Source organism: Dama dama, chromosome 12, assembly GCF_033118175.1.
Source record: "Dama dama isolate Ldn47 chromosome 12, ASM3311817v1, whole genome shotgun sequence".
NCBI classification, from domain to species: Eukaryota; Metazoa; Chordata; class Mammalia; order Artiodactyla; family Cervidae; genus Dama; species Dama dama.
This window is the reverse complement of record NC_083692.1, coordinates 80,352,294-80,366,653: the sequence shown is the minus strand read 5'-3', so window position 1 is coordinate 80,366,653 and position 14,360 is coordinate 80,352,294. Positions and strand designations below refer to the sequence as shown.

The 14,360-nt window shown below is 55.8% G+C and overlaps 1 protein-coding gene across 8 annotated transcripts in view; it reads left to right on the top strand.

Annotated features, from left to right (window-relative positions):
• Nucleotides 1-14,360, top strand: part of ZFHX2 (zinc finger homeobox 2) — a 30,150-nt gene that overhangs the window by 8,390 nt on the left and 7,400 nt on the right. For 3 of the 8 annotated variants that reach the window (XM_061157819.1, XM_061157823.1, XM_061157822.1), the window contains exons 2-8: nucleotides 6,477-8,569; nucleotides 8,780-9,297; nucleotides 9,858-10,104; nucleotides 11,551-11,625; nucleotides 12,043-12,101; nucleotides 13,635-13,835; nucleotides 14,195-14,321. In XM_061157819.1, coding sequence (XP_061013802.1) covers nucleotides 6,526-8,569; nucleotides 8,780-9,297; nucleotides 9,858-10,104; nucleotides 11,551-11,625; nucleotides 12,043-12,101; nucleotides 13,635-13,835; nucleotides 14,195-14,321 — 3,271 coding nt within the window. In that variant the 5' untranslated portion in view covers nucleotides 6,477-6,525. Of the gene's footprint in view, nucleotides 1-3,060; nucleotides 3,718-3,991; nucleotides 4,143-6,476; nucleotides 8,570-8,779; nucleotides 9,298-9,857; nucleotides 10,105-11,550; nucleotides 11,626-12,042; nucleotides 12,102-13,634; nucleotides 13,836-14,194; nucleotides 14,322-14,360 lie in introns of those variants that run through there. The other 5 variants (XM_061157817.1, XM_061157820.1, XM_061157824.1 and 2 more) reach the window with 5 other exon arrangements.

The window sequence follows — 14,360 nt, the reverse complement described above, 5'->3', positions numbered from 1 at the left end:
TCCTCAACTCCAGCAGCCGCATGCTGCGGCACATCTCAGGAAAGTGACACAAATGTGCATGGATGTCCCTCTCCGCTTGTGGTTTTAATCTGTAGCTTCCCTTTTAGCCCGGTCTCCTCCCTCCCTCCCTCAGCTTCTCAGCCTCTCCTTTCTCCTCACACCCCACCCAGTTCCCTTCTGCCCACCTTCAACATCTTGCGAAGTTTAAGAGATAACCTCCTTGCTCCATCCTTCTCAAAGGGGACAGGCCCCTGCCCAATATGATGCCAAAGCTGTGAGGTCTTGAGGAGACTCGGATTGCAGTATTTACCTGTGCAGATCAAGACCCAACTCCCTGCCCCTTCCCTACCTCTCCCTCCCTTTTCCCTCCCTCCTCTTCTCTGCCTTGGCTGTCCCTTTCTTCACTCTCTGATATTCCTTTCCCTGCCTGCCTCAATCCCTGCCTTTCTTATTTTCTCTCTTTTGGACAAAACTTCTCTTGCACAAAGTAAGAACTCCCTAAATGTTGGGGTGCCAGGGATAGATCTAAAAGAGATAGGTAGAATTAAAATGGAGGAATAGGAATACCTTTTTTTTTTGTTGTTTTCTTTTTAAATATAGGTGAGCTTTAGAGACAGAGGCAGTGATCATTTTAATACAGGGAGAAGCCATAAGAGTTTTGATCCAAGTGTGAACCTGGGCAGAGCTTCCAGTCTCTGGTTTGGGATAATGGGGTGTATCTAGACCCAGCAGTCAAGAGGGCCTGTGAGAAATGAACACTGCTGCTGGGCAGACTAGATTGAAATCCTACTCACCAAAGAATCTGCCCTCATTTAAAGGGCAGAGATGAGAGGAAGAGGCCAGGTCAAGAAGGGGCAAGGCCGAAGGAAAGCATCGGCCTAGCTGCACACACCTTGCCCAGCTCTTCGGGGAGAGGTGGGGTGGGATGGGGGACAGTGCAGGGAGAGCCAGAGAGAAGGAAAGGAACTGACCTGATGGACACCAGTATGGGCACTTTTCACATGTTACCTGCACTGGTCTTCACTAAAGCCGGGTAAGGACAGCAGTGTATGCAACTGTGTGATCCTACAGATGCACTGGAGAGGCCCAGGCTCAGCAAAGCACACGAAGCCAATTCTGAACCCTTCTTCTGTGTGAGCACTCGAAAGTGAGGCCCAGGGAGTTTCCAGGTGAGGAAACAGACTGGATAAGTAACTTACCAAGGTTGCACAGCTGGTGAGTGGGGGCAGCCAGGACTGAACCTGAGTCTGCATAAATCCTTAGCCCATGTTCTTCCACTGCCTTAGAAAAGAAATCTTATCTGTTTAGAGTTTATCTGCTGTTGGTACCAACTGATCCCCCTAATGTGGGCACACACACTGCCATCTTCCCCTTCCCTCTGTGGCTGTCTCTTGAAAGCAACAGGTTGAAACCAAAAGGAGAGAAAGGCAGGGCAAAGTGAGTGTGGAGGGGGCAGCCTGGAGTCTGGGGTTTCAGAGAAAGGAAAGGAAAGTTCCCCAAAATGGGCTCCAAGGAAAGAGAATAGATGGAACAGTTGAAAAGTTATGCAAGTCTAGAGGGCTCCGACTGGAAATCACTGTATGCAGATTGTAAGCAAATGTGTCTGGTGCCCTCTGGCTGACTTTGCTGGGAAAGACCCTGCCCTGCCAGTGGGTCTGAAGAAAAGTATGGAGAGGAGGCTTTGTTTTTAAAAGCCGGGGAGCTGGGAGGAGAAAGCCAGTCTATCACCCGGCAGGCCTGTCCCCTCCTCAGTGATGTGCCCTTTGTAACCACTAGGGAGCAGTCCTGTTGCTTTTCTGCTCCAGCTCTGCCTGAGATGGGAGGGGCTCCAGCCCAGGGGAGTCCTGGCCTTGCTGGGGCTCCAGCTCCAGAGGGGGCGCCCCTGGCCAGCCTGGCCCCACACCGCCTGGTGAGGGGCACGCTCTTTCCTCAGGCCTCACTTCTCTGGTCCTGCCTTTGCCCTTGTCCCTTTGGCTCCTGTAATTCTCAAGACCCTGAAGCCTGCTCTGCCTACTGTGGTCTCAGAGCCCCCCTTCGCAGTTTTCTGCTTCACATCCAAGCCTTTCTGTCACTCTCATAACATCTTCTTCAGTAGCTCTCAGGTCCTACAGGCTGTACTGAAGGTCCCTGGAAGTTCCCTGGCTTCTTCCTGTTCTAAGTACAGTGTATCTGCCCCCCTGAACAGTGAGGGCATATCAAGAAGTAGGAATTCTTGTCCAGCTCTTTATAGCCCTCCTGCCGTTGAGGAATATCTGTTCAGAGATTCTCGTGATGGGGCTAGCTGCCCCACCCCGGCCCCCCGCACTGGCCGAACTTTGAAAGCAGCACTCCATCCTTCCCTTCTCACCTTGAGGAACAGCCAGGGACCGGGGTCTGCACAGAGGAAGAGAGAGGCAATACCAAAAACAACCTCTTCTGTTTCCCACAGCTTCCTCTCCATCTTCCCCTCTCTCCCCACCCTGTGAGGGAAGGAAGCATTAGGGAAGGAGATGGAATGCAGGGGCAGCGAGGGAGCTCTGGAGACTGAGGGCCATTTTGGAGCTGGAAGATTCATCTCCCGGGATGACTACACCCTCAGAACTCTCCGCCCTCCCTTGGCTCCAGGCCTGCCTCCTCCCATCCCCCTCGGTGGCAGCAGCCTTGTAATTTAAAGCTCTCTCTGTCGCCTCTAATGTGATCCTCTCGTTTTATTGACTCTCTCTGCCGTCTGTGGCGCCCCTTCACATCAATCTGTGCTCTAATCACGGCCGCCACTGCCTGCTCTGCCTCCCCTAACCCCTCTCCTTACAGGCCCCGGCCCTCGCCTCTACCCAGGTCCTTCCTTTTGACCGTACCCACCTCCACCCTACACCTGATTTGCCCTCTTCCTCCTTCCATCCTCCACACCCAGGAATGCCAAGACCTCTGAGGGCTTGCCTTCTCCCTAACCCCACAGCTAAGATGTACCCTGAGGGAGAGGAGATGCCCTTAAGGAAAGCCTGGAACCCCAGCAGGGATGGCTGTGGTCTGAGGGAGAACAAGACTCTGGTCCTGGGGGGGGCGGTGAGTGGGGACCTGTTATCTGGTTCCATGCTACAGTCCATGGGGGTCACAAAGAGTCGACATGACTTAGAGGTGAACATCTCTAGAAGGAGGTGAAAACTGAGGTCAAGATAGGAAGGGCAAAGAAAGGGACACAGATTCAGAGAGGGGCAGAAGAAAAGATTGAGGCGGAGGAAAATGGAAGGAGGGAAAGAAGTAAAAAAAAATAATTACTGCAGTTAAAGGTTTGTAATAAATAGTGGGTGATGGGAGAAGCACAGAGTAGAAAGGGGGAGGGGGGGCGTGGAGATGCACTGAGGCAGAGATAAATTTGCAATTGAAATTCTTTCCTGTTGAGGAGGAGGGGGAGGTGGGGAAGAGATTTGCAATTTTAAACAGCTGCAGACCTACCCTCCCTCCGCTGATCCAGGTCTCACCCACTAGCTAGCCCAAAGCTAAGCTCTTTTGGTTTCTAGCTAGGAACGAGCTGTGTCTTTTTTCTGTCCTGGGAAGTAGAAGCTTGGAGAGAGGATTTGGGGCTTAGGCCTTCGTAGCCCTCCTTTGCAGTGTGATGTGAGTTGTGAGTCTGGGGCTAGGGAGAATTTGCTGATGGATGTGAGGTGGGCCAGCAGAGACACGGCACCTACCAGGTTCAGCCCTCAGCGTCTTTTGCCAGGTCTGAGTTCTTCCTAGCAGGTGAGCCCCCATTATGGGGGTGACAGTGGGATATCAGGCCCTCCAGTCCAATACATGTATGCCCCCACTTCCCCCTGCCCCCCAGGGATTCCATAGGAGGAATGCCTTTATCCCAGAACTTCAGGGCTTCTGCTTTCTGGTTATCTAAGATAACACCCCCACCCCCACCCCCACCCCCACCCCCAATTCCTTTACTTCCCTGTTAGTTCTCCAACCCCCCCAGCCCCCCACCCTTGGCCCAGGTGCTGATTTGCATTTTCATGAGCATGCGGAGCCAGCCCCACGCGGAGCTCCTTAATGGCTCCTACTCTGACTTCACGCCTGGCTGGTCCCCCAGGAGGAGGAGGAAAGTGGGAATGGAGGCTTCCAGGCTGACTGGGGCCAGATGGAGGACCCATTCCAAATCAAGGAATCTGAAGGTGAGGGTAAGACGTGGTCCAAGCTGGGAGAAGCCCTACCAGCCCCACCACTTCCTGGAAGCACTCTGGCCTGAGCACTGAAGGTTTAATCGTTAGGAACTTGCTGATATTAACAAACTGAAGAGGAGTTAGGACACATGGGACACTGGGAGAAGTATGGGATGGTGAGGCTTGGGAAACTGGCGAGTTAGAGGGAGGGAACCAAGATTAAAAAGATTGGGAGCAGCGTGCAGGGCTGGGTAGTTTTAATCAGCTGGAGGGAGCTCAGGAACCCTGGTTTCTAGACTTGGAGGCTCATTTTGCCAGCACTGTGTCTGAGGGCCAGTCCTGCTAGAGGGCGGAGCCCAGGCCACAGCTTTGGGGTCTCACTCTGCGCCCCACCAGTCTTTTTCTAGTTTCAGCTTGGAACTTTGTGATAGTCAGCAGCTCATTCAGCCTCTCTTTCTTGGTTGCCTCACCCATAAAATAAGGTTGTTGTGAAGTTAAATGAGATAATTGATTAAAGTATTTAACAGTGCGGGGACCACAGTATATGTACCTTGACTTAATATTATTACTGTTACTTTTTTTAAAATCTCTGGGGAGGAGGAGGAGGAGGATTATCTCATACAAGCCTTTGTCTTTCAACTGGCCAAGAAGCTCCTACCTGTGACCAGAGATGGAACTGGAAGGCATCTGAGAGTAGCTTGGTGCCTGCAGGCCAGAGGAAATTCACTGTGGCCTCTGGCAAGAGGATCTTGACTTAGGGAAGTTACCTCTTCAGGGTGCAGAAAATCTGAGGGTCTTTTCCAGAGTTTATCTACTCAACAGATATGTATGGATATGTGGCAGGCGTCTTTCTTGGTACCAATGATAGAACAATCAATAAAGCAGAGCTTCTGCTCTCATGGAACTTAGTTTCTAGAAAGGAGAAATAAGGAAACCAGGAAATATCAGGTAGTGATAGTAGATCTCTGGAGAAAATACACCCCCCAGGCTGTGTTAGCTTCTGTAGAGAGGGGAGGCCTGTTGGAAGAGGTGCTATTTAAGCAGACATGACAAAGAGCCACTGGGCAGAGACTGGGGGAAGAGCACTGCAGGCAGAGTCAGCAGCTCTGGCCAGCCGCTAAGGTGGGAATGAACTTGCTGTGTTTGAGGAACGAAGAATGTCAGTGGGCTGGCGTTGGCCAGTCAGGTGGGGTGGAGAGTATTAAAGAGGTGCTGGAAGTAGGCAGGTGCCAGATCAAATAGGCCTTTTTGTAGATCAGGGAGTGAAGTTTGGGTTTTATTCACAGTGCAGTGAGAAATCACTGATGGGTTGTAAGCAGAATATAGTATGATTTACATTTTGAAAGGTGATTATAATGTCTGAATTTTGCTTTTAAACAATACAGGGAAAGGGGACGTGCCTGATGATACACATGAAACAAGACTGGCCCCGAGTTAACAAGATCCTAATGTATAGCACAGGGAACTATATTCAGTATCCTATGATAAACCATAATGGAAGAGAATATAAAAAAAGAATGTATATAGCTGAATAGCTTTGCTATACAGCAGAGATTGACTCAACATTGTAAATCAACTATACTTCAGTTAAAAAACAAAAAACAAAACAGGGACTTCCCTGGTGGTCCAGTGGCTAAGATTGTGCGCTCCTAATGCAGGGGGCCCAGCTTCAATCCCTGGTCAGGGAACTAGATCCTGCATGCAGCAGCTAAGAGCTGGTGTAGCCAAATAAATAAATTAATTAGTTTTTAAAAACCCACATTGGCCCGAGTTTGGAGACTGTTGAAGCTGGGTGATCAGTAAAAACAAAGGGATTCCTTATATTTGGTCTATCTTTATCTATGTTTGGCATTTGTCATAATTTTGAATTACATAATTAAATGAAAGGTCATTCTGAGTGGAAGGAGAGGCTGTAGTGGAAATGGAGGCCAACGTGGAGTCTCTTGCACTAGTTCAGGGAAGAGACAGCTGTGGCTTTAGCCAAGGTGGTGCTCGTGGGGAGGCTGAATGGAGGACTGAGATGCTCGAGAGGTTACTGTCGAATGGCCTGCCTGTGGGTGGGGGTGAGAGGAAACTGGATCTTTAGCATAAGCAACTGGATAAATGGTGGTACCAATTTTTGAGATAGGAGAGATGGAGAGGAACAAGTTCTGGGCAGAAGTAGAGTTCTGATTTTGGACATGTTCAGTCTGAAGTCTGTTAGACACTAATGAAGCTTCAAGTTGGCAAATGGGTCCTTGAATGGTGCCGAGGGAAGAGGGTGGGCCTGGAGTACATCGGGAGCATCAGCTGCCTGGCTGGGGGTCTCCCCTGCCACCTCACTGCTCCGCTCTGTCCGTGTCTCCCCCACAGGGTCCTGGCTGTCACGCTGAGATGAACCCCCAGCTCTCCTCCGTCTGCCATGGCCACCCTTAACCTGTCCTCTGTCACTGGCACCATCCCCTCCCCTGGGCATGATGCCCCGTCCCTGCCTCCGGACACCTCCTCCCCCAGCACCCCTTCTGATCCTGTCACCAAAGATGCCCCTGATGCCCCCTCCACCTCTGAGAGCATGAGGTCCTCGGAGGCAGGGGGACAGCCCCTGGAGTCAGGCTGTGGCCTCGTCCCACCAAAGGAGATAGGGGAGCCCCAGGAGGAGCCTGGCTGTGGCAGCTTCCCACCAAAGGACCTGGGGGTGGAAGAGTACGAGGAGCTGGAGGAGGAGGAGGGAGGGCTCCCTCCCGTGGACCTAAGTGACCACTTATTCTTCGCAACTGGAGGTGAGGCCTGCCTAGTGGCCAAGCTGTTCCCGCCAGGCGACAGTGAGCTCCCGTTACCAAAGGGCTTCCCCCGGGGTGAGGCAGGCGTCCAGGAAGAGTCCAGCCTGCCCCTCCTTGCCCACCCGCCCCCTGTACACCTCACTGCCCTTCATGTCCAACATGGCTTTGACCCAATCCAAGGCTTTAGCTCTTCTGACCAAATTCTGTCCCACGATACCTCAGCGCCATCTCCGGCCACCTGTGAGGGAAGGGACGGAGCCTTCTGGAGCTACCAGCTGGCTCCAAACCCACCCGGAGATCCCAAAGATGGCCCCACGGGGAGCGGGGGAGGAGACCCCAGGGCGCTCTTCTGGTTCTGCCTCCTGTGCCGCCTGGGGTTCAGCAGGCCCCAGGCCTTTGTGGGTCACACACGGTCTCACGGGGTGAAGCTAACCGCTGCTCAACACCAGGGCCTGCTGGGCAACCCAGCCGTGCTCCAGGAGGGGGACGAGGCCTGCATGGCCCTGCTGAGCTTCCTGGAACCAAAACCGCCTGCTCGCCCTTTAGAGAGACCCCTTGACAACAGCAGCACCATGAACACGGAAGCCAATGCAGCCCAGATCGAGGACGGCCCCCCTGCGGCAGAAGCCCAGGCCCCCGTCCCGCCCATGGAAGAAGTCATGGCCCTCAGCCCACCCTCCCCCCAGACCACCCCAGCCACCTGGGACCCCAGCCCAACCCAAGCCAAAGAATCGCCAACATCGGCAGGCGGGGCGGGGCCAGATTGGTTCCCCGAGGGGCATGAGGAGGATGGCGGGCTCTGCCCCCCGCTCAACCAAAGCTCACCCACCTCCAAGGAGGGGGGCACTCTCCCTGCCCTGGGGGGCTCCCCTGAAGACCCCGGCGACCCGGCCCAGCCCTATCGCTTGGCTGATGACTACAGCCTGGCCCCGGCAGCCTTCCAGGGCCTCAGCCTGTCCAGCCACATGTCTCTGCTGCACTCACGCAACTCTTGTAAGACGCTGAAGTGTCCCAAGTGCAACTGGCACTACAAGTACCAGCAGACCCTGGACGTGCACATGCGGGAGAAGCACCCTGAGAGCAACAGTCACTGCAGCTACTGTAGTGCAGGGGGTGCCCACCCCCGCCTCGCCCGGGGAGAGAGCTACAACTGCGGCTACAAGCCCTACCGCTGCGAGGTCTGCAACTATTCCACCACCACCAAGGGCAACCTCAGCATCCACATGCAGTCGGACAAGCACCTGGCCAACCTGCAGGGCTTCCAGGCCGGGCCCGGGGGCCAGGGGAGCCCCCCAGAAGCCGCGGTCCCGCCCCCTGCAGGGGACAAGGAGCCCAAGACCAAGTCGTCCTGGCAGTGCAAGGTGTGCAGCTACGAGACCAACATCTCCCGCAACCTGCGCATCCACATGACCTCTGAGAAGCACCTGCAGAACGTCCTCATGCTCCACCAGGGGCTGCCGCTGGGCCTGCCCCCCGGGCTGGTGGGGCCCAGCCCCCCTCCCCAGGCGGCGGCTGCCCCTGCCACCCCCCCTGACCTCTTTCAGTACTTTGGACCACAGGCCCTAGGGCAGCCTCAGGCTCCCTTGCCTGGCCCTGGGCTGAGGCCAGACAAGCCCCTGGAAGCCCAGCTGCTTCTCAATGGCTTCCACCACCTCGGAGCACCTGCCCGCAAGTTCCCCGCACCTGGTAAGCTCCCTGGGTGCTCTCCTCTTTTCCCTTTCCCAGGGCCAGACTTGGTTCCCTGCTTTCTCCTGAGGGCCAGCACCCCCACCCTTAGGTAACGCCAGCTCCCTCGGCACCCACCCCTCCCTCGGCACCCACCCCTCCCATTGCCACACAGCAAGCCCATCCTGCCCCATTCCTTCCCACGGTCACTAACCTGTCTCTGTTCCCTAGCCCCTGGAAGCCCTTCCCCAGACACCCACCTGCCTCAAAGTCAGCTCCTGGGAGCCTTGTCTGACGGGCTGCCCACCTCGCCGCCCCCAGACGACAGCCCGTCCCTGAAGGTGTTCCGCTGCCTGGTGTGCCAGGCCTTCAGCACAGACAGCCTGGAGCTGCTGCTCTACCACTGCAGCATGGGCCGGAGCCTCCCGGAGGCCGAGTGGAAGGAGGTGGCCGGTGACACCCACCGCTGCAAGCTCTGCTGCTATGGCACCCAGCTCAAGGCCAACTTCCAGCTCCACCTCAAGACCGACAAACATGCCCAGAAGTATCAGCTGGCAGCCCACCTGAGGGAGGGGGGCGGGGCCGTGGGCACCCCCTCCCCAGCGCCCCTGGGAGACGGGGTTCCGTATGGCTCTGTCCCCACCTTGCACCTGCGCTGCAACATCTGTGACTTTGAGTCCAACAGCAAGGAGAAGATGCAGCTGCATGCCCGGGGGGCGGCCCATGAAGAGAACAGCCAGATCTATAAGGTGAGAGTGGGGCGGAAGGTCTGGAATCGGGAGGACACTGCGCAGAGCCTGGGGGAGAGAGGGGGAAGAGGGGACTGGGGCGGAGTGAGGAGATGCAGAGTGAGAAAGGGATGCAAAAACCCAGGGCAGCGGAATAGGAGAAAAAAGGCAAAGGCACAGGGTAAAAGCTATTTGGAGTCAGGTGTGGAGAAAGAGAACAAAGGATGGTGGACTCTGACCAGGTGACTCCAGTACTTTATTCAGCTTTTCTGGTGTTTGGGACTAGGCAGGAGGGTTCTTGTGTCTGCTCAGTCCATCTCGTCCCCAGAACTTCAAGAGGATAGAATCAATTCTATTTGTACACCAGGGGGGAATCCAGGATTGGTGGGAGGAAGAAAGGAAGGCGGGGGAGCAAGAGCAGTCACATTAAGGTGGCCAAAGGAAAGAAAAGAAGGGCTCAAGAGAGAGGAAGGGACGTGGGGGTGCTGCTGCTGGTCAGACTCCCCTGGGGGAAGCAAAGGAGCCCCCTGGAATCGGGGGTGTCCGTCCTGGGCCTGAGCAGCCTCTTTGCGTGCTTTCAGTTTCTGCTGGAGATGGAGGGGACCGCGACGGCGGGGGGGCCAGAACTGGGGCTGTTCCGCTGCCTGCTATGTGCCTGGGAGACGCCCTCCCGCCTCGCGCTGCTGCAGCACCTGCGGGCACCTGCCCACCGCGACGCCCAGGCCCAGCGGCGCCTGCAGCTGCTACAGAGTGGCCCCGCGGCTGACGAGGGGCTCCCGGCTCTTCGGAGCATCCTGAGCTTCAGCCATGGGCAGCCCCGGCCTCACGGTGAGGAAGAGGGGACAGGAGAGGAAGGGAAGGGCAGCCCGGGCGGGATTGGGGGGCCCAGGAGAGAGTGGCGCAGGGACGAGAAACGGATCTGTGCACAGTCCAGAGCAAGTGGAAAGGTGCCGTGAAGGGTGCTGAAACTGGCTTTCAGGAACACTGGGACAAGAGGCTATTGGAGGAGAAGGAAGAGAAGAGCAGAGGTTTTGCAGGGTGGAGAAATAGAGCAGGCAGGGAGGGAGGGAGGTGAGAAGGAACCACCCAGTGAGTCTGAGTAGTGACCGGTGTGCTGGCAGTGCTGGGGGGAGGAGGGTGGTGGTGGCAGGAGCTGGTTCGGAAGAAGGGAGAAGAACAGAAAAACAATAGACAGCTTTGGGCTGGGCCAGGACTGGTCAGAAGGAGGTGGGAGCTGAGGGCATGGCCCAAAGGCAGCAGGATAGGACCCTCTTGATGAGCTCCCCAGCCTCTTCCTATCTCAGAGGAGCTCCTCAGCCCCAAGGCTGGGCTTAGGGTTCTCCTTAGGCAGCTGCGGTTGTACCAGAGAGACTGGGAACAGCCTGCCAGGTACCACTGATCCAGGGAGTGCAGAAGAGCCTGAAAGGGACTAAGACGTGGGCACAGGCGTCCGGGCTTTGTAGAGGCTGGCGGTGGGTGAGGGTGAGGGCATAGGCAGCAAGAACCAGGAACAGGCAGCATTGACTGGCGCTAATTGAATTGCCAATACACTGGCTGGAGTTAAGTGCCGGAGGGGCCCAGATCAATAGCTAACGATTCTGGCGCAGGGCTGAGTGGAGTTAAGGAACTTTAACACTTTAATTAGGCCGCCACCGAAAATAAATTCCTACACATCTGTCAATTCTTGCTTGAGTGGTAATCTCCTCTCCCAGCCATTCCTGCCGCCTCCTGCTCACCGCAGCTGCTTCCCTTTAACTTCACCTCCCCACTTCGGTGCCTCTCACTCTACCTTTCTGGGCTCCCTGCTTCCGAGATCAGTCAAGACAGGGAGCTGAGTTTGGTCTTGTTCCTGTCTACTGCTGGGCTTGTTCCCTCGTCTTTAAGTGTCGCGGCTAGACTCACAAAGATTTCTTGGGCCCTGCAAAAGGAAATGGCAATCCACTCCAGTATTCTTGCCTGGGATATCCCATGGACAGAGGAGTCTGGCAAGCAACAGTTCAAGGGGTTGCAAAAGAATAGGCTACAACTTATCAACTAAAACAACAGTAACCAGTCCTAACACTGTAATTTTGCCCCTCATTCTCTGTATTTCTTTTCAGCAGCTCTTTTGTCTTCTCCTGCCCACTGATTTTTTTTTTTTTTTTTTCTGCCTACTGATTTATCTATCCATCTTCTCCTTCATTGCCTGGCTGCTTGTCCTGCTTCCTCTGCCCTTTTTCTTCCCTTCTGTAGTGTTTTATCCTTTTAAATTGACTCTCCCTTCATCCTACACAGGGAAGACTCCTGTCACCCTCTTAGCTGGGCCACCCACCCCTGAGAAAGATGCCCAGAATAAGACAGAACAGTTGGGTGAGTTACTTATCTGGTCCATTTCTTCCTCCATCCCTTGTCCTCCTCACCGCCCCTCCCCCCACACCCACCCCACAATTCTCATACATTCTGAGGTGCTCATGGAACCTCTCGGTAATCCAGACACCCAGCAAGGCCTCCAGTGCAGAAGGAGCTACCATGATCAGGGAGGCGGAGCCACAGAGAGCTGGGTGCTCCCGCCCTGTGGCCATCCCGCCAGCCTGGGGTCAGCCCTGCTAAGCCCCACTCCCTGCATGAGTGCAGTTCTGTAGTTTCCTGCTCTTTCTCCCTTTCCCCAGGGCCCACCCTCTACCTTGCAAGCCCTGCGCTACAAATCAGACCATCTTAAGGGCCCGGGGTCTGTGAAAGGAAGAGGGAGGGCTGTCAGAGTCTCTGAATCTCTCTTTTCATCTTCAGTTTCTGAAGAGGCAGAGAACAAGACTGGCCCTCCTGGAGACAGTGCCAACCAGACCACGGTCAGAACTGGGGTAACGGGGAAGAGCTGGGGGGGCTCTGATTTTACTGAGATCCGCTCACACTCTAAAGGCTGAACTGTAGACCTTTACAGACAAGGGATTTCAGACCAAAGGTAGACTTCATTTTGTCATGCTTGTGACTCATGTCACTCTGAATACAACAATTCTGAAATTGCACCTAGGTCTGGTTACAGATGTGAGCACAGTTGACCCTGAGGGGTGGAGCACAAGGGAGATAACAAACAGGAAGCGATGGTGGGAATTTGAGGGACAGGTGACGAAATAAACTATTGAGGGGAGGGAAGACTGGAAGTAGATGGAGGGAGGGAAGAAGTAAATAAATGAAAAGAGAAAGGCAAAAATAAAGCATTAGCTGCTGCCCAGCTGTTTATTTCTGCTGGGAGCAGAAAGATGAGACATGAAGTTCACCTCCTAGAGAGCCCTGGGTGCGTTGCCCTGGCACTTCCCTGGGGCAGAGGAACTGACCCATTGACCCAGGTGATCTGGACAGCAAGCTCTGCCAGTCTGGATGCCTGACCTAGGCAGGACCCAAGGGTCATTTAGGTTGACTCTGGGGGGATCCCCAGCCTCTGGTCTTCAGGTGCCACCCCCTGCCTCCCAGCTCTCCACACTGGACTGCACACAGCGTGTGTGTTATGACTGCAGACACTGCAGTAACGGCATATATCCTCAGCTCCCTTGCGTCCCGACTTCGAGATGTCCGCTCCCAGGCCTGAGTGCATTAAGCTGAGCATCTGGATACCCTTCCATTCTGGCCATTCCCTCCCTGATGTGTGGTCCTGGACCAGTGGCACTGGCAATGGGAGGAAGTGAGCCAGGAAGACAGAAATGCAGGCTGGAGGTCAGGCAGTCAGGTGACGAAGGCAAGGCGGAAGCAGAGGGGCCTCCCCGCCCCACCTTCTGGAGGTGTGGGCAGGAAGGTGCCAGCCAAGCCAGGCCAGAATTCTCCTGGGCCACTGGGGGAGCTGTCGTGTTTGTTTACATTAAAAAGGGAAGGGGAGAAAGAGGCAGGGGGAGAAAGAGGCAGGCGGAGAAAGCGGGAGCTGCTGAGACTCTGAGGGAGAATGAGGCGGCTTCTGAGCAGACAGGTAGGGAGCGCCCGATGCTCAGAGAGGCAGAGTGGGCAGGGAGCCTGTGGGGTCCAGGAAGTGCCAGAGGGGAGGGGGGCCATTTAACAGAGGAGATACCGGCAGGGTGGGGGCAGGTAAGAAACGAAAACTGAACCAGAGGGGTAGGGACAGGGCCCTGTGTCGGCTGGAGAACTGAGCAGGCAGCAGAGACAGGGAGAGAGAGGAACCAGGATGAAGGAGACAGGAGTGGAGGGCAGGCGAGGGCAGTTCAGCCTGGGCCTTTGTTTCGTCAGAGGGAAGCGAGGGCGGAGTCAGCTTTCAGCTTTCAGGACTGGGGCTCCTCCTCCATCAGGAGTGGGGGGACCCGGCCATGTCCACAAACCCCAGGGCCCCGAGATGGTGGGTCCCCCCCATCCCTGACACCCCGCCCGTGTGCCCCCAGGTATTCTGCTGTCCATACTGCAGTTTCCTGAGCCCGGAGTCCGAGCAGGTGAGGGCTCACGCGCTCTCCCAGCACGCAGTGCAGCCCACATTCAGGTGCCCGCTATGCCAGGAGCAGCTGGTGGGCCGGCCTGCCCTGCACTTCCACCTCAGCCACCTCCACAACGTGGTGCCCGAGTGTGTGGAGAGGCTGCTGCTCGTGGTGAGTCCGGGGGGCGGGGGCCAGCAGCTGTGTGGCTGGGTGTGCTGAAGGAAGTGGCTCTGTGGGGATCTGACAGGAGTTGAGAGCTGGAGGCAACCTGGGGGCTGAACCTGTCCAGCAGCCTCTGCTCACTGGTGAGGAAGCACCATTGAGGCGTGTGAGAGCTGGCTTCTACTGCAGGCACGGCTGAGGCTGTAGGACAGTGGAGGCGACAGCCAGGCCCTCCCCCGTGGGGAAGGCAGGGATTAGGTGGGAAGTCAGAGGAGCCTGGAGCTAGACTGGGCACGACCAGGTGTGGAGCCCGGGGGTCTCGAGTAGAGGGCCAGTGGGGGAAGTCACTGACCTCTCTTCCATTGCAGGCCACAACCGTAGAGATGACCTTGACAACCAAAGTGCTGCCCGGGCCTGCTCTAAGCCCTCTGGGGGATGGCCCAGAGCCCCCCTCTCCTGCACCAGAGCCTGCGCCCAGCAGAGCCCAAGCCGCAGGTAAGGATTGGATGGCAGACCTCCCAAGGGGACCTGGGT